The sequence below is a fragment of the Eublepharis macularius genome, chromosome 1 (genome assembly GCF_028583425.1).
Source record: "Eublepharis macularius isolate TG4126 chromosome 1, MPM_Emac_v1.0, whole genome shotgun sequence".
NCBI lineage: Eukaryota > Metazoa > Chordata > Lepidosauria > Squamata > Eublepharidae > Eublepharis > Eublepharis macularius.
The window spans coordinates 228,682,921-228,702,487 of NC_072790.1; the positions used below are offsets into that span (position 1 = coordinate 228,682,921).

A 19,567-nucleotide genomic window follows, 5' to 3' on the forward strand; every position below is an offset into this window, starting at 1 on the left:
TTTAGCTGCAAAGAACCCGAGACTCTTCAAATATTCTTTGGAGAATCTAAATTTGGCAACTAAATTTAATACAAAATGTTGCCATGAGTTTGATTTCATCTCCCATTCAAGGCACCGTACAGTTCAGAATGATATGATACAATACAATCTGACCATACAATAAGATGCAACACAAAAGGTAAAGGGGACAAGAAAGGGAAGTGATTCCTGTTATGTGAAACTCTGAAAACTTATTGGATTACTTTTAAATTTAAAAAAATCATAGCCCATCTTGTCATAGTTAATGTGTCTCTCCAAGCCTGTATATATTTTGATTTGTTCTATTGTGTCTGTGTAACCCCTGTGAGGTTAATTGGTTTAGCCCAGTGGCGTGGAGTCAGAAGCTAGAGGCAGGCTGCTGAGGAGGAGGCTGTTTGCTGGGGAGCTTAATAAATTATAAGCTCTTATCACCTTGAATAAGGTAATCAAATGTTGTATGTAAAATATGATTTAAAGTGGTGTTTGTGTATTGTGTGTAGTTGGTGTTACTGGGGTTGTATTATTTTTTGCAGGGCTATAATTCCCAACAACAAGACGGAAGCCTGGGGTACAGTCGCTTCAAATGGATGAGAGAGGACTCATCACTTCTTGGATGTGGAACTGTTCGCCTTTTCAAGGACATTGTTGATTTGGAGGGGTTTTTTTTGGATGGTTGCACTTAAGAGTTAATTTTTTTAAAAAAAGTTGTATTTTATTAATTGTTAAAAAGTTTAAAAGAAAAAAAGTTATTTCTTAAAACTGTGTGAAAGTTGCTTCCTACGCCCCATAGAACCCATGAAAAGAGAAGTTACATCTGCACCACCAAATTGGACGTGAAAGGCTACAGCTACTCAATAAGATCTGGTGAAGTGCAACCTGCTAGGTTTTGCTTTTCACGAAACCCTACAATTACGAAAATCAGCAGCAACATATAGGGTTGCCAACTCTGACCCCCGAGACTCAGATTTCTTGGCTCCTTCTGGACAACTGGTTGAAATCTCAGAGATGTCAGCTAGCCTACATGCTTGATGGCTTCTCCTAAGCCTTCTAGGCTTGCCTCTTTATGGTAACTACTATGGCTTACATTCTGCAGTTAATTTACATGGCTTGGAGTGGGAGAGATGAACAGTCCATTTCTTCAACTCTGCATCAGTATGACTGCCCACATTCACAGGTACTTTGCGGTAACAATTCCTAAGGGTGTATGGAAGGACAACCACTAACACTGCTATTCAGTAAGGCATCACTAATGTTGTGTACTATCACTACACGATAACCAGGTCCTGCCTGTGGAGTCTCAGGGTTTCTGATGCTGAGGACCTGGCAAGTTTGATGTAATATAGTAGTTAGAGTGTCAGACTAGGATCTGGGGGACCCAGGTTCAAATCCCCTCTCTGCCATGGATGCTCGCTTGGTGACCTCAAGCCAGTGACAGTCACACACTCTCAGTCTAACATTCCTTACAGGGTTGTTGTGATATTAAAAGGGAGGAGAATGACATAACCCAATTTGGGTTCACTGGGGGTGGGGAGAGAAAGGCAAAGGTGTAAATGAAGTAAATGATAAATATAAATAATAAGAACCAAGCAAGAGGTTAATTAATGTAATCCTTTAATGTATCTCCACTATAACCAGGGCATTTTTTCAGCTGGAATGCGGTGGAACGGAGTTCTAGCACCGCTTGAAAATGGTCACATGGCTGGTGGCCCCACCCCCTGATCTCCAGACAGAGGGGAGTTTAAAGTGCTTGGCGGTGCAGAGGGCAATCTAAACTCCCTTCTGTCTGGAGATCAGGGGGTGGGGCCACCAGCCATGTGACTATTTTCTCCTAGGGTAACCCACTGAGTTCTACCACCTCTTTCCCCAGAAAAAAAGCCCTGACTATAACTAACACCTTAGTGTGAGGGGATGGCGGAGGGTGACTTTAGTTCAATCAGCAAGGCACGTGGAAAGAATTTCCCCTTAACTCCCAAGTCCTTGGAACATTCACTTGGAGAATGATCTCACTAAACAAAGAGGCAGCATGTAGGTTCTTTTCTAGGCTGGGTAGTTTAAAGTCTGCAGTGCATACCTCTTTCCAGCTCAGGCTGCTATGTACAGTTCCGTAAAACAAATATTGATCGAACAATGGGACACTTTCGTCAATAATTATCTTGCCAAGCTTATCCTGGAGATAAAGAGAAACATAAACCAATGAAATAGTATTGTGTGTGCTCCCCTTTTACGTGTGGTGGGAAGTTTCAGTCAGCCTTGAGTCAGTACAGTCAATTTCAAAGACATTTCAATGAACAATGTAATAGGCAATTTTTGCAGATTAGCAAAGATTTAAAACCAGCAGAAATCCAATACACAGTTGAAGAAATGCTGGAACAGAGCATAGGCAATTCTGACATTTTGAACAATGTAGGAACTTCTCAGCAGGATCAGACAGCAATAGTAGTAGAGTCCATCCTCCTCCTCTATCCCTTTACTGATGCAACTCTTTGAGATCATGGTTGTTGTGGATTTTCCGGGCTGTATAGCCGTGGTCTTGGCATTGTAGTTCCTGACGTTTTTCCAGCAGCTGTGGCTGGCATCTTCAGAGGTATAGCACTGAAAGACAAGAGATCTCTCAGTGTCAGAGTGTGGAGAAGATGTTGGCAGGTAATTTATATCTACTCAGGAAGGTGGGTTTGGGCTGAGTCATCCTGTAAGAGTTTGAGATCACTTCGTTACAGTACAGCCATCTTCCATTGTGGAGAAAAGTGGGGTACAAATGACATAAATCAAAATCTTTTATTTTATTCCAATGTATATGTAAGAAAAATCCTGATGTTCTGTTTAAAAAACTTGTAAATAAATAAATATAATAAAGGAAATTAGCTGAAACTGAGTGAAAAAGCCAACTGGGTCCAACCTCTGGCTTCATCTCCAAACTGGCAGAGAAGGATGGAGTCAAGGACATTTTCAAGCACTCAAAATGAGGTTTGTGGGGCTTCTCATCCATCTAATAGTGTGCTCTTTGAAGCCTTCTGCCCCCAGCTGGGTGAGCTCAATGGTGTATTTGACCAGGACACCTGTCATGAAAGAGGACAAGACTCCAGATCATTTTTATTATTATGAATAAAGGGTGTTTTTGACCCGTACATGTCTCACTTTTGTAATGCAACATGACAAACAGTGCTGGCCAAAATCCTCTCTGTAATGGTACAGAGAGGGCCTTGGCCTCTATTGCCTTCAGCCATCTGTTAAATAAACAGTCCAGGCACCTTTTTCAGCTGCCTCTGTTTCCCAGGGAAAGTCCCTTCCTCTGATAAATCACAATCCCTGCTTTGGCCTTTGAGGAAATTTATTTATTAAAATATCTATGCTCCCATCATCCAACAGTGGTTCAAGGCATCTTAAAAGATACCTTGTTAAAGGCTTTTTAGTGTGAACTGCTAGTGTTATCACTCTCTAGAGTTCAGCTCCTTCTCCTCAAACTCTAGAAGTTTGCTGAGCGGGGAATGGCTGTGTTTTTTCTTCAGTGCACATGGATATAAATGCACAAATACAAACACCAAGGCACCACGCAGTGCACAAGCTACCATTTCCCATTCTGCAGCTGCTGTGGATTTGTTTTGAACTGATGATAAGGACAATCATCTTTTTCTAGCATGTCTTTCGGCTAAAATAAAAACACTTCTTGGCTTTTAAACCAGTATTGGTCAGGGAACTGGTAGAGTAAATGAATAAACATCTGGCAAATAGAGATGAGGCAGATTCTTCAATTTTTGTGTGTGTGTGTGTCTGTGTGTGTCTGTGTGTGTCTGTGTCTGTGTGTGTCTGTGTGTATAAATGCCATTCACCGTAGAATTCACCCCAAGAATTCAACCATAGGGACTGCACTCTGTTTATGAGCTGGAACCCAGGTGCAAACTCATAGGCAGCAGGAAAGAAAGGGAATGGGGTCATCAAGCCCCAGGCACAGAGTACATTAGTGCTTACAAAAATAAATGGGTGTGGCCAAAGTAACAACAGTAAGTTTACCGTGTCACACCTTGGTAGAATGTCACATCTAAAGGGACAGAGACGTGGAAAACCAAAAGCTAGATAGTAATTTCTTCTCAAAGCAGGAAGATCAAAATGACCTCAGAGGTGGAAGCAGGTGACCTCTCAATTATAATTTTTTTTTCTGTTTTTGCCACAGAGGCTCAACCCATGAAGGAATTTTTACCTAGGGACTCTGTTTTATCTGTGTGGCGAGGGACAATAAGGAGAAGTCCCAATCCTGAAAACAAAGGACTTTTAAATACTGCAATTTCAAGAGTTTCTAGGCTATCCTAGCAACAAAATTGCCAGGATCAGTGTAGAATTTAGGGTAAGAGGATTGCATGTTTTCACTTTTTCTTTGTATCCTTGCTCAGCCCAATGTTTTAACACATCATGTGTACTCTTTTTGTTTATTAAACTTTCTTATAATTTAAATGCTTGAAGCCTGATCTCTTTAAACACACCATGTCTGTTTCCACACTACTCACCTTCATCTGGAACACTGCGGAACATCGCGGAAAAAACGCGGAAGATAGCATCTTCTCTCATGAGAAGACGCTATCTTCCACTTGTTTTTTGTGACGTTCCGCGGCGTTCCAGATGAAGGCGAGTAGTGTGGAAACGGCCCTGATCTATTCAAAGTGCAGTGAAGGGGAGGGACAGCAGGTAAATTCACCATCCCACATTAACTTAAAACAGAAAGTTCAATTGATTATCCCCCCACTAGCTAGTACAAGCAAAGAGGCAGATGCACCAAGTAAGTGGAACCTTTAAACAGTAATACAGATAGAGAGTGCTAGATATGTATATGCACCTAGCAAGAGACACAGATTTGTTGGTGGTAGTGGTTACTACTCAGAGAAGTTTGGTACCCCCCCCCATTGGAAGAAAAAGGGGCAGTAGTGACAAGCAGAAAGTTGGGATAGCCGCAGGGTTTTCCAGCCTCCCAGAACCAAGAGGGAACAGCACTTTTTAAACCCTTCATTTATATCCAGCCTTTCTCCCCAATGGGAACTCAAAGCGGCTTACATAATTCCCCTTTCCTTCATTTTTCTTCACAACACACCGTGAGAGGTAGGTTAGGCTGAGAAAGTATGACTGGCCCAAGGTCACCGACTGAGTTTCCTTCACAAGGTGGTGAATCAAACCTGGGTCTCCCAGATCCTAGCCTGTAACTCCAGCAGCTACACCACACCTGTTTGGTCTTGCTATCCAAAGTGCGTTGTAGGGGAGGACAGTAAAGCTTCGTATAAGAATAGAGGTCTTGGCATCTCTGAAATGTTGGAGGATGTGCTGATTACAACACTGAAGACGTGCAGAGAGGTGTTCTTGGCAACTGCTCTACATTTGCTTCCCCCTGGAGGCTCTCCAGAACTCTACCCTGAGCATATTTTCAAAGCATTACAATTCCATTTTTTGGGCAGGCAGTTATTTACTCATCAAGCTGCAGGGTCAGGCAAAAAAAGACAAGAAGCTTATTGGAACCTAGCAGGTCCTCATGGCATTAAGCAGTACTAGGCTTAATACTTCACAAGTTGTACAGGCCTAATATAGATAAAAAGGAGAAGTATAACAACAACTGCACTTACATAACGCTTTTCTAGATCGATTAATGCCCACTCAGGCAGGTGGCAGCCCGAAGAACATAATCAGCACACAGGAATATATGGGAGGAGATGATAGGAGAAGTACCTGCATAGCTCTTTATGGAAGCAGTCCCAAGCAAGTCAACTTCAAAGTAAGCCTCATATTACTCCAGGAAAGTGTTCTTCAGCCAAGGTGTGTCAACAATCAATGAACAATAGTGAATTGTTCACAGGTAGGGTTGTCGATCAAGGGCTGGAAACCCCTGTGAGTCTTGTGGGGATGGGACTTTCCCTGACTTCATCGTGCAACACCATGAAGTCACTTCCATCTGCGTAACTGGAAGTGACATCACTGCACTGCAGGACGCTCTAGGATTTATCCAAAACTTCCAATGAATGCTAGAGCAACCCTCAATGCGGTGACATCACTTCCGGACATGCAGGTGGAAGTGATATGTGTGTGTGTGTGGCGGGGTGCCACTCCATTGACTGCCAACAGGGAATGGGGACTGCCAGCAGGTGTTTGCCCAGTGGAGACATGCAAATGTCAAAGCCCATTTCTGTAGGCTTTACTCACTCCACCTCCTGTATATTGCATTTATTTTTCTCTTTAGTAGCCCTAAACAGAGATAGTTTGCTATTGCTTCCAAAAATAGGGACAGTCATTTACCAGAGACAAAAATAGAGAGATTGAGCTTATCCTTAAAAGATGTCGTTTCCCTTCTCTCTCTCTTTCTTCTCCGAAACGTATATTTATTTTGCGCAAGCCTAAAGGATGACTCGCTTGTTCGTACAAGGCCCACCTTTTTTGCATATCCAAACAACATATTGTAGGATGTTGAAAGACCAAATGAGTTTCTGGCTGCTATTTTTTTAAAAAATCCATTTTCCCTCCCCTTTTTGGCTTTCATGGAAGTGGTTCTCTTTAATTGCAGGCTGCGAATGCCATAATAATTGTTGGCCTTTATAATGTTGTAATAATTTTTCATTCTTTCCTTGGGTTGTATCTTGGTCTTCTACCTTGCTAAACTTGTTCTTCTGTTAAAATAAATAATTTTTAAAGGCATTGTTTACTGTATGAGGGTGAACACATCCAAATTTTTCCGTTGGAGTAGTTTTTAAAAAAACATTTTGGACGACTCAGAGTCCTGGAGGGTGGGGCCAAGCAAGCCAACCCCCTTGCCCTTTAATTCCAGCCCCACCTGGGCTGGTTTGACTGGTTTGAAAGTCCAAGGGAAAGCGGAGGCAAGGCATTGTAAAAGAATTGCAGCTCCCAGAAGAAGCCGTCCTTCATTAACTGGATTTACTTCCTAATGATCAGAGCAAGACCCGTTTTGTTTCTCCAGGTGGAAAAGTGAGTTGCAAAGGGGGAAGTGGGTTGGGGTGAAGCAGGTAACAGGGACAAGGGAAACAGCAGGATTTGAATCCAGTGGCACCTTAGAGACCAACAAGATTTTCAGAGAGTCAGAGCTCCCTTCTTCAGACACTGGGAGGGGCAAGGCAGGGTAAGATAATTTTTCTTTAAAAAAAAAATTCTATGTACTTCTTTGTTGTTTCCCCTTCAAATTTGTTTCTGTCCAGATGATTTGTCTCCTGTTCTAAACTGGATTGGAACATTTTTCAGTGTCCTTTTTGTGGTCTGTTACTGCCTTCTCTTTTACACTGGCTGCTGTGATTTCTGTGTGTGGGACTTTTAGTAGGGGTGAGAGTAGCGTAAAATGATCAAGGTGCCCCCTAATGAAGCAGATTAGTCTTCCCTTACCCTTGCGGTTTAAGTATTCTCCTAGTAATAATCTGTGAAATATTATCCTGCTTACTGTGTGCCAAAAAATGCGGTTTAAGTTAAGTCAAGGTTTAACCCTGGAATTTGTGTTCAGTGCCAGGGCTCAGTAATAAGGAAAAAATGGTCCTTCTAAGCATGACAGAATGCCCTTACAGTCTCGGGTCGTGTCTCAGGTGGGCAATTTTCAGGCACGGATTAAGCTCTAGCACCTCTATCTGTAGAAACAGACCCACTCCCAAATGTTGGGGGTCCCAGAATAAGAATGAAGCAACACACTCGACTTTCTGTTTAGCAGTCTTTCATGACTGGAAAATCCTAATGTTGTTTAACAGTTTGGAATGGGAAGGCCCAGCATTTTCTCTCTAGTTTACCCATCTCTGTGGAAGTCCTCTCTCTCCCTAGATCTAAATTATTTTCCCTCCTATGTTCTCCATATTGCTGCTGTAGGGAGCAATTCTAAGTACGTCTACTCAGAAGCAGGGCCCATTTTGTTCTATGGGGCTTCCTTCCAGGAAAGTGTGTTTAGGATTGCAGCAGTAGCATCATAGCAATGCGGGACAGCCTGTAGACTGGGAAGTCCCTGGTGTGAATCTCTGTTCTGGAAGGAACTAAGCAGTCTTAAGCTCTTCTGATCTTAGCCCAAAGCGAAGGGATGATAGTACTGACCTACCTTCCAAAGCTGTTGTTGGGATTATGGCTCAGTTCAGTTACTGTATCAAACCATGGTTAAGACTAGAGTTGTCATTCTGTTGGGTGTGATATTTGAATTGACAGAGCATGGTGTTTGTGTATTGCCTCTTTAAGAGGCTATCCCAGTAGGCCTTAGTGCAAGCAGTATGGTAGGATGGACGCAGTTTCGCTTTCCCTGTTACAAGCCTGCAGGAGTGCAGGAGCTGTCAAGAAGCTCTTCAGAATAGGCCAGGATAACCCTGAGCCAGGGTTGCCAGGTCCAGATCGGGAAATTCCGGGAGATTTGGGGGTGGAGCCTGGAGAGGGTGGGGTTTGGGAAGGGGAGGGGCCTCAGCAGGGTAGAATGCCATAGAGTCCACCCTCCAAAGTTGCCATTTTCTCCAGGGGAACTGATTTCTGTCACCTGGAGATTAGTTGTAATTCCGGGAGATCTCCAGCCACCACCTGGAGGCTGGGAACCCTACTCTGAGACTAGTAGACAAGAAGCAGCCTTAGTTAAAATTTCTGTTAATACAGAAACCTTCAAGTTTAGGGAAACTGGGTGTTTCATTGTTTTTTTCCTGTACAAAATATATGGTGATGGAGGTAGATCCATTTGGAAGATTATTGGTGGCTCTTTGTAAGCTCCTAATGCCTCAGTGAATACACATGGGAACTCGGAGGCTAGGTCTACCAGTATTGCTGGACAGATACTATGCCCTCCTTGAACACTGATTCCCAGCAGGCTTTTACAATTCACTTTTGTGACCAAAAAAGGTAATGTCGGCCTGACATTAGCAAACATCTACATCACAGCTTCCAAGAATCTGAACGATCTCTCTCCTGTAGCCACCAAGGCAACATTTTCATCTCTGTAATTTGGGAGAATGGTCTTGGAATAGCTGTGAAAACGTGTTGCTGTTTATGATGATGAATGAAGCCTGCCAGTCCCCATGGCAGTGGGGGGTGAGGATCCCCCACTCCCTCCCTCACCTGGCTGGCAGTGGGGGGGGAGACCTCTGGGAATGGGCCCGGGAGGAAAGAAACAGTAAGTGCGCTCTCCATGGGCACGACATCACTTCCGGAAGTGATGTCATTGCACCTGCTGGGAGTGTGCACACACTTCGCGCATGTGCAAGAAAATCACCCAGGTAAGTGCCAGGTTTCCCCCTCCCACCGGGAGGTTAAGGGGACCTCGTAACCCTATGGTGAATCTAGCCCCAGAGTCGACTTCCACCTCACACTTCTGACCATTTATCTCTACATTGGCAACAATTTCTAGGCATTGACCTTCCACAGTATGAATATGTCAAATGGAATCCCAAGAGACTGGTTGATTTACATCAGATTCTTCAATACGGCCCGATGCAGCCATTTCTGTAGTGACTTAGCAATGATATGGAAATGAGAGAAACAAGCTAGTCTGATATCAGCTTATTCTCATGGTTTCTCAGAAGCTGGTAGCCCCTCATTAGAGGAGCCAAACAGAGTCAGATGTTCCTGATAAACGTGTTGCTGCCTCCTCCTCTGCTTCAGGACTGAGATTCTGAAGACAGTCTATGAGGGGAATCTCCATCTTGCCTGTTCTTTTTGCCCGAAGCTCTCTCATGTGAAGATTTTAAAATCATAAAAATGTCACAGCATCCATCAAATCCACAGACAGGAGCAAGCACAGTGGAGGTCGCGATGGTTATAACAATGAAATCTGTAATTCAGAAAATTGGAATCAAAGTGAAATTCAATGGTGGCAAGTTCATCTGTGCATCTTTGGAAATCCCGTTTTGTACTCGGTGCATCTGAGGGAGCATCCATAGTAGATTTCTTAAATGGTCCAAATATTGTATTCCACATGGCAGAAACAGTTGTTGGCGATATGCCATCTTCTCGAGGAATGTTTCCGTATAACACCCGGGGAAGGTGCATGGAACACTATGTACTGCTGCAGCCAATGACAAAATGGTCAACAACAACAAAAAAGGGTAGGGCGCCATGATTACCATCATCTAGGTGTCCGATTGCAGCAGGGCTTCTGACAATGCAGATGTGTGGCTGTTGGTGAGTCTTTTTGTTGTCACGATGATGGACCACAGTGAGAACAACCACGAGTCCTGTAGCTACCGTGAGAATGAGGATAATCTCAACTGGGGGGGGGGGTAAGAGGGAGTGGAGCCTGGTTGGAGCCCGGCAGCTGACTGAGGGGAGCCGTCCTTGTCTTGCTGAGGCAGTACACAACAGTTTTATTTGTCAGCAATCCAGAATTACAAGTCATAGTTTCCAGTGAATTCACAAACCATAGTAAGTGTTAGCTATGGTGACACACTGGTGTGCTGTAAAGGCGTTTGCATCTGCACAAAGGGAGCAAAATCTGTATTGTTGTGGGTTTTCCGAGCTGTATTGCCGTGGTCTTGGCATTGTAGTTCCTGATGTTTCGCCAGCAGCTGTGGCTGGCGTCTTCAGAGGTGTAGCACTGAGAGATCTCTGTCTTTTGGTGCTACACCTCTGAAGATGCCAGCCACAGCTGCTGGCGAAACGTCAGGGACTACAATGCCAAGACCACGGCAATACAGCCCGGAAAACCCCCAACAACCATCGTTCTCCAGCCGTGAAAGCCTTCGACAATACATCAAAATCTGTATTCTTTAGTATTTATGCAGAACCACTTGAATGTGTATAGTGCTTTGTAAAAGTGTTATTTATGTATTTATTTTATGGTCTGCCTTTCTCGCTGAAACCCAAGGGTGATTGTGGGTTAAAAAAGGCAGGTCTTGGCCCCCAAAATGTGCGAGTTTTGATATGGGGGAATACCAGAGGGGTAAGGTGAAATGAATATGAGCACATGTAAAGGTAGGTACTTTACAGGCTACAACTGTCCTTATTTACCAAGCAAAGTTCCTGTTTTTTGGTACTCATCCTTAGCAAACTGATGTTGTTTTCTTTATATTTTGCCTTTGGGGGATGCTTTGTTAAAACCTGGTGTGTGGAAATTGTTTCATTGCTTCCAGCATCTCTGTTAAGTGAAATCTCTGTTTGAGTGGATGCAGCTTGGCTGCCATTTCACACCCTCCAGTTGCTGAGGTCTGCTTTGAAATGTGGTAGCACCTTATCAGGCAATTGTACTTTTCTAATCAGTCTTGAACAAACACCATCTTGGCTCTTAAATCAACAAAGGACCAGCTATGGCAGAGTATAAGTTAATGCAGGAGGCAGAGTAGAGCTATGAGTAGTGTGTCTGAGCTCAGGGTGACATGCGCAACCATCTTTGGTATAAGGAGTATTGCAAACATCTTATTTTTATTTATAACATATTGGTGGCAATGGAATTTCAAGCTCAGAGATGAGGCATGAGAAATAATGGCAGAGGCTTGGATCCAGACTGACTTTTGCAGAGGCACCAGGACTTCTGCTTGAAGAGCACCATGTTCCCCTTCCCCCAAGCAGCCTGGAAAGCCCCACCAGCAAAATGCTGCAGGAGAGGGGAAGCAAGAAAATGGTGCTGTGCTGGCCCTTCTGCATGTGGAAATGAGAGTCTGGATCCAAGTCAATATCTTTACAAAAGAAATTAGTTTTGAGGAAGGATTTGAAAAAGCAGAGGGAGGGGAGCGATTGGTACCACATTTGGGGAAGAAGTTACAGGCGCAGGAAACTCTTGGCTGGCGCTAGCTTGGCTAAAAAAATTATTTTCTGGATAAACATCCTCCAAGCTTGGAAATAGTCCAAGAAGGAAACAGTCTGGTTAAGTTAGTTTGATTCTGGTTTCTACCCAAGCAACAGCCGTACCGTAGCCAGAGGCCACTCCTATCCCATAGAAGTCAGGAGTAGGAAAAGTCCAGACAGGATTGTGTGGCTTCCACTCTGAGATTGACATTTGATGTCTCTGTCTTAAAGATTAACCATGGAGTAGAACTCCTTTATTTATTCTTTTGTAAGCCCCTTAAAAATATTGACATTGCAATTTGCTTGCAAGTGGCAAGTTTGACTTGTCTCGGGCCTAATTTATAGAATGTCTGTTACATCATATACGTGTGTGTAATACTTTATGAATGTTTTTCCATTTCTTTGTAGAAAAAGGACTACGTCAGAGAAAATAAGATTGCCCGCAGCCTAAATATTTTCACGGATTACTACCTGTGCTCCCCAAATCTACACAGAGGTAGTTAGCTCTCCTGAAGTCGATTGTTCGTGAGTTAAGAAAAGAGATTACAGTCATGGACATTTAGCTTGATAAACCTTTGCCATACAAGGGTCTGCCCGACAGTGGAATAGCCCTGAAAGGATTGGAGACCCAAAATGGCAGCCACTGCTTCCATTATTCCTTCAGAAGAGGTGGCGTTGGTGGTTTTGGGGAAGGACAAGTTGAAACAAAGCTATCCTCAGGAGCACAATTCTGAGGATCCTGAAGCGACCCTACGATGGAGTGATGCCTGTCACGGTTCTACTTGTGAAACTGCAGTGCTTGGTGTGTCCAAGAGTGACATGAGGCCTAGTCCTGAGGGGAGCAGAGAAGATGCCAAAGAGCGGCCTGTTATGGATGATGAAGCCTTCCCCAAAACTCCCACTACCAGGGAGGATGACGAGGGTAGCAATGGGATGCCTGAAGTGGCAGCTCACGTCTTCGTCCCCATTGACCCCTGTTGCATCGAACGCACCCCAACAGGTGACACAAAGAAGAGGAAGCAACAGGAATACGAGGAGGAAATTGTGCGCTGCGAAAAGGAGAAGGGCGACTCTGAGAAACAGAACTTCATTGTTCACGGGTATTCAGCACACTTTGATGACTTGCCCAGCTATGACGGAGAACAAGCCAAATCATTGTCTGAGAGGCTGCAGTGCCTACAGTGTCGCAACTGCAACTCTATCAGCCTTAAGGCTGTGGCTTCCATGATTGGAGCCACAATCATTTTCCCTTGCCTGATTTATGGTGGCTATGTCTTCTTGCCCTTTGACGCACCTCTAATGCCTACTGTGAGCGCCCGTTTGGTTTACACACTTCGCTGTGGGGTGTTTGCCACTTTCCCAATCATTATAGGTGAGCAGAACTTTATGGTTCATATCTCTTCAGCAAGAAAAATATTATTATAAGCAAGGAAGGATTTACTAGCACAGTCAGTAGCTTAGCATCCTGTCTACCAATAGTAGCTAGTTAGAGGCTTCAGGCAAGGGGTCATGAGCAAAGCATGATGGGAGAATCCCAGGCTACATCTACTTATGCATTCACAGCCAACCGTAATCTGCAGTCCTCATTATTTGTGCAAATACATTTTCATAGATTTGTTTCGCATTATATATTCATCTTTTGTCCTGAGGATGTGGAAAGCAGTGAAGCCCCACGCATGCTCATCCCCTCTTTCACATCTGATATTTTTATTTTTTTTCCTTCTTGTATTCATAAGAATTAGAACCTTGTTTTTATGGGGGATGGGGAGAAGCTGAGATTCTTAGTGCTGAATTCTGTGCCCAACACCAGAGTTTGCATTTGTGCAGGGAGGAAGTGCCTGTTCTTCTAAAGTGATGCCAACTTCCTACTAGTATTTTTAAAGGATATTTTTGTGTTCCTGTTGAGAATCTTGTGTTGTTTAGAAACATACATTATCTGAGGTCCGACAGCCTTGGAAGTACACTTGCTCTACAGGGGCGAGCTTTGGGAAAACCTGGGCCGTTTCCAGATGGCTTACCTGCCCCTGGAACGTCGCGCCATCTTGCGGGGAAAACGCGGTATTTCGCGTTTTCCCCGCAAGATGGCGCGACGTTCCGGAGGCAGGTAAGCCATCTGGAAACGGCCATGTTTTTGTCTGTTTGTAGCAAAAGCTGGTTTTACCCAGCACTGATTGGCCAATGTTTTCAACATTACCACCCCATCTCCCCCTACTAGCATCCTCAGAACCATTTTACAAAATGGATTTTCCTTCCCAACAAAATGAATTGAGGAAATATGAAATTGCATTTAAGAAAAGCTTAGAAGGTTGACAGTCCACTTTAAAGACTGTGGGAAGGAACAAGACCAGACGACCAAAATCAGTGTTTGAATACTGTTTAGTACATGTGTCAAATAAATGGTGAAGGCTGTGGATGCAGGACACACACCATAAGAGAGGAAAAAACACATATGAGCTCTGTTTTAAGGGTAGGTCCCCTTTTTAAATCTTCAGCGTGTGATATGGATTAGAGAACATGCTCTGAACATATAGAATGTACTAGTGTGTGGATGAGTAGTAGGATAAGACTGAAATTCCTACTCTACTCTGAAACCAAGTCACTTTGATTTAACTTGTTTAAAATATTTCTGTTCTGCTTTTTTCCCTGTACATATAACTTTTACTAACTCCCAGCCTAATATACCTTACAGGGCATTATGAGCATAAGAAGGAGAACTGTATTTGCTACTCTGAGTTTCTTGCAGGAAGTGTGGAATCAACATGTTGTAATGAAATAGGCTTCCGGCAATGACCCGTAGCCACTGCCTCCTTTTTTTCCAAGGAGCTTGTAGAGTGTTAGTTTCACAACCTCTGGAAAAGTATGAGGCTGAGAAGATCCAAGATAATAGGGAAGAATATCAGGTGTTGCATTCCAAGTATCTCAACTAGAGATCTCACTTACTGTAAAGTTGTTTAACTGGCTGGCTTTTATGAACCAATTAGGGGATGTACAACCAAACTGATTACATTGGTGTGTTGCACAACCTCTGTAATGCCGCAATGGAGAGAGGTGTCAGGACTGATTGCTACCATCCTTCAGAAATTATTATACTTTATTACTTGCTATCCAGCCAAGTGTGGCTCCCAAAGCAGTAAAAATACAGTGTAAGGCACTACAGATAATGTGAGTGAGTGCACAGCCATGGTAGTGGATACATGTGTGTTGACCAGGGGGGAGGGGGAGTATTCTGCACATGCTCAGAAACCCCCACATTGATACCACATGGTCAAAGGCACTAAAAAAACACTTTCCTAATCTAAACTTGTAAAAATTAAGCTGTGGTAATGATGGTGGCTAGGGTTATATTTACAACTTCCCCGTGCCAGGAAGCTCACAGGCAGGTAGGCACCATTTCGTGGTTCTACCACACAGCTGCAGAACTGAAAACTCAAACTAACAGTCTTCAACACCATTGTCTATCAGAAGGCCAGAATATGAGTTTGAAAAGGCACGGGAAACACTGGGTAGATTTAAAAGCCAAGAAAGGGGGTTGTTCTTTGGAATAAACCTATACTAGAAAAACAGAGTTGTGCTACATCTACTTGAGGGGTAAGGGTGAGATACAAAGACGAGCTGAGAAAGCAAATAATTGGACCAAGATCATTTAATGAGCATCTTGACCCAAATAGGGATTTGAATCCAGATCTGCAAGTTTAATCTCTGTTCTGTGCCTTTGAGTCTCTCTTCAGTAACTCAGTATGTGTCGAAATATATCACCGTGACTGCTGTGTGGGACATGGAAACCTGTGTGCTGTACAGCACTCAGTCTTTGCGCACAGGCACTAGCATAGATATGTGCTATATCCACATCTATTTCCCACTCTGAGACTGACATTTCTGGGTCACTGGGAAAGGAGCTGAACCCTACAGAATGATACAGCTAGGAACTTGCATTTAAAAAATGAGTAAGGTATTCCCAAATAGGGAGAGGGAACAGGAAACTGGGGCTGTGCCTGGTAGCTTGAGACAGTTTGGAATATATCTGAAAAGCTGATATATTGTATTATTTATGCAGGTCCCAGATCCCAGCTTTCCTTAGAGCTAAACTACAGTCTTTCATGAATTGGGTGTGGGTCCTCCACCCTGCCTTTCAGACCATCATGCTAGTGGGAATAGGAGCATGGCAGGAGGGGAGAGGTGGTTTTAGCCTCCACTCGTGCTGTTTTTCTAATCTGAAACAGTACATGTACTACCCCCCAATAAGTCAAATAGTACTCCCAGACTGTTTTAGGATGGGAAAACTATGTGCCACAACCTGAAGCCCCTTTTTCACTGTTATACAGTCCTGCTCCAAAACACTGCACTGTACACTTGGGAAATAAGTTCCTGGAAGTGTTGCACATGGTTGATAGTAACCCCAGTTGGGGAATCCACACTGAGTTTATGAAAAGTCATCCCCTCTAGTTTGGGCCTTGGTGTGCGATTTGGATTGCTCCTGGTGCTGGCTTTCCCTTAGCACAGAACATACTTAGTCCCCGTGTCTACTAGAAAAACTGTGTCTTGATGTTCAGATTTGCTGTCTCTCTGCCTTTCCTTTCTGCTCCAGGAATGGTTGTATATGGGGTGTCTCGCCTCTGCTTCTCCTCACTACAGCCCTTTGGAGAGCTGCGGCGGGAAGTGGAGATCCACCGCCATTACGTGTCCCAGTCGGTCCACCTCTTCATCCTGTACTTTTTCAACATTGCAGTTCTCTCCACTTACCTGCCTCAGGAAGCTCTTAAACTCATCCCTCTGCTGACAGCCCTCTTTGCTATTTCACGGTAAGAACAGCTTTCTTGCCAGCATCTTCCCCAAAAGTGTGGCTGTCTTAGTAAACTCTCACTGGTTGGCCAATGTTTCGCTTCATCTGGGGAAATGTATGTGATAAAGGGGGGAGATATTTCTGGTGCATTACAAGAGGCAACCAATGTTTAGTTATTTGATTTATATACTGCCTTTTCTCCCCAGTGAAGACCCAAAAGTGGCTTACAACACTGTTCTCCTCTCTTCTGTTTTTTCCTCACAAATGCAACCCTATGAGACAGGTGAGGCTGAGAAAGAACATCTGGCCTAAGGTCACCCAGTGAACTTTCTCAGCAGCAAGAGGGTTGAAATCTGGGTTTCTTAGTCCAGTACTCTAACCATGAAACCCTAACCATTAAACCATGCTGAGAAGAGGTGTTGTGAAGAAGCTGTCCATGAAACCAAAGAAAAATCTAGTAGCTATATAAACAAAAGATATTCAGAAAGCAGATGTTCTCTGATAATTCCACAAATTGGGGATGGGGGGCGGGGAGGTAAGAGAGTTTGTATTTTGTTCTCTTTCACAAAGAAAAAACACTTCCCACAAACTGGGTCTATTTATCTCTGGAGAAACACCAGAATGGCCAAGCTGCTGGCACAGGCTACAAAGCGACATAGTATTTGGCAGATAGAAGTATCCATAAAGACACTTCCTTCCACAAAGACCAAAACTCCAGGGGGTAATGTCTGTTCCTTCAAATATTTCCCACTGCCTTTTTGTTCCTCATGGATACTGGGGTCCTATAGTTAAGATTATAATGTTATTTACCTCCATGAATGTATTTTTAATGTATGTAGCAAAATTCTTGCTCCCCCATTAGTGGTCTTTGTCACTCCTTTGCTCCCTCAAAATTACTTGTCTGCTTAACCCCACTCCTCCCCACACCCTGCTGAGGTATTGCTAAAATGACTTAAAGTTCCTTTTAGAGGAAAGACCCATTATGGAGTGCTCTGTCATCTTTTGACCATCTCTCTATCCTCGCTGTTTTTTCTCCCAGGCTCCTCTACTGGCTGGCCTATGCCATGGGCCGTTCTTTCCGAGGATTTGGCTTCGGCTTGACATTCCTTCCTCTTGTTGCCATGCTCCTGTTCAACCTCTACAGCATGTTTCTCTTGGATCCAGATAATATGTTCGCCATAGGAGACGGCAGTGCAGAAACATCACTGGAGAAGGAAAAGCAGTTGTCAGCCTCCAAGCCTAGATACTGGGGTTGAAGAGAAATTGGCAGAGATGAGACAGATGGGGAAGGAATAAGTCTGAAACAAGGGAAACCCAACAGCAATCCTTGATGGTTGTGTTGCCTAAAGCTTTAGGCCAGAGGCCTTGAACTAGTCATGAAGCGTACAGAAATATTACAAGAAGATGCTCATGTTCTACTGCGTGAATGACTGATGGGTTGAAATGGGTGAAGTACTTCCTCACGAGCATTAATTTGGTCAAAGGTGCAGGCTAAGCTACACCAGTAACAAGAAAAATCTTAATCGCTAGAGTTTACCTCAAGGTTATACTCAGGCTGTGCCTTAAAACAGGTAAGCTCCACAACGGAAATGTGAAACAGTCTGTCTAGGGAGCCTTGCTTTCTTAAAATGGTTGACAGTAATGGGGTGAGCCACATACAACTGTCCTTAAAAATGAGGGGCGGGGGGAGACTAGAGTTACTGACTTCAAGGTAGGGCCTGGAATTCTCCCAGAATTCCAAGCTATCTCCGGCCTACAGAGATTAGTATCTGAGGAGGAAATGGCAGCTTTAGAGCACAGGCTCTATGATATCACATGCCTACTGAACACTCGGCCCTCCCCCTGCAGACCTCTCAAATCCCAGAGTTGGCAACCCTAGCAAGCAATGTTCCTTTAGGCAGCACTTCTGGCCTGCCTGTAAGGCTGAAATATGGTAGTCCCATAACACCAAGGCTCAGTAAAATGTGAAAACTAGACACATTTCACCTCTGTGAATATTCGGATGGGAACAACATTCCAACACACTGCAAACGGCATCAGAATCATGGTGAAATAGTGGTTGGATTTCATTGCCTCTGAGATTTTTGAATCTGGGAAAAGGGTATTTCTGGCAGAAGCCAGGGACAAGCACCTAGACCTACTCAACACAAACTTAATTTACTAGGTTATAAAGAAAACAGTCCCTTTTCTGCTAAGTTAGACCATTTGTCAACTCGTCCCAGTACGGTTTCCTTTCCACTACTGCTCAAGATCACATAAAGGCAGATGGATCTTGTCTTATTTCGGTTGCTGGCTCTGACAGACCACTTTAATTTAATGGAGTGGCTTGCTCGAACACCAGCTAACCTTTGCAAGAATAACCTTAGTCAGAGAACAGCCATTGCCTCCTGCACCACAAAAACCTCTCTTGCCGTAAGAAAATGGGGATAAATACAGTTCTCTGTCCACAGAGACACAGTAGCATCAGATGGCACATTTTGTTATATTCAGGTTAATATTTTGTCATACAGTTCCTTTTGAGTCTACGTTTCCTGGGCTGGGGTGGGTGGAGGTCCACAGTGGGATGGCTTCTTTTCCTCTGTTTCAGTCTGGAAAGAGGGAACACCTTTGTATGCTAGCTGACTGGCTATTGCTGCAAGCCCCTCTTCACCAACCGATTGTTCTTGATGAGGGCATCAGAGGAACAGCTGATCACTGGCTGGCCACCCTCCGCCACAACTGGATCTGATTACAACCGCAAATCCCTTCTCCAAGAACATTTGTACTGAATTTTACTGTCATGTATCTTTTTTAATTTATGTGCACTGGTTTGGGATTTAATTCTGGCTGAAAAGGAGAATAAAAGTATAATTTGTAGTTCCTGATTCTCAGTTATGCAAGGTGTGGTGAGGAGAGAGACAGCTGCTGGCTAACACCACTCCCTACTCCTAATGCAAGTGAGATAAAAATATAGAAATATATCTACCTGTGTATCTGGGATGGCGGGGGTCTCATTTTTTAAAAAATATTTGAGAACTAGATTGTTAAACCCTGCCTCTTTCCTCAAATCACTCTGATTTAGGCAGA

At 43.8% G+C, this 19,567-nt stretch overlaps 1 protein-coding gene across 2 annotated transcripts; it reads left to right on the forward strand.

The window, feature by feature from the left end:
- The first annotated feature begins 6,848 nt into the window (after positions 1-6,848).
- On the forward strand, positions 6,849-19,357 carry TMEM79 (transmembrane protein 79). Of its 2 annotated transcripts, none has more exons than XM_054991199.1 (4): positions 6,849-7,120; positions 12,130-13,093; positions 16,307-16,520; positions 17,541-19,357. In XM_054991199.1, the coding sequence occupies exons 2-4, from the start codon at positions 12,355-12,357 to the stop codon at positions 17,755-17,757; spliced, it is 1,170 nt and encodes a 389-aa protein (XP_054847174.1). In that variant the 5' UTR covers positions 6,849-7,120; positions 12,130-12,354; the 3' UTR covers positions 17,758-19,357. The 2 variants fall into 2 exon arrangements, with proteins under 2 accessions (XP_054847174.1, XP_054847163.1); XM_054991188.1 differs by having other exon boundaries at positions 6,849-6,969.
- The last annotated feature ends 210 nt before the right edge of the window (positions 19,358-19,567 follow it).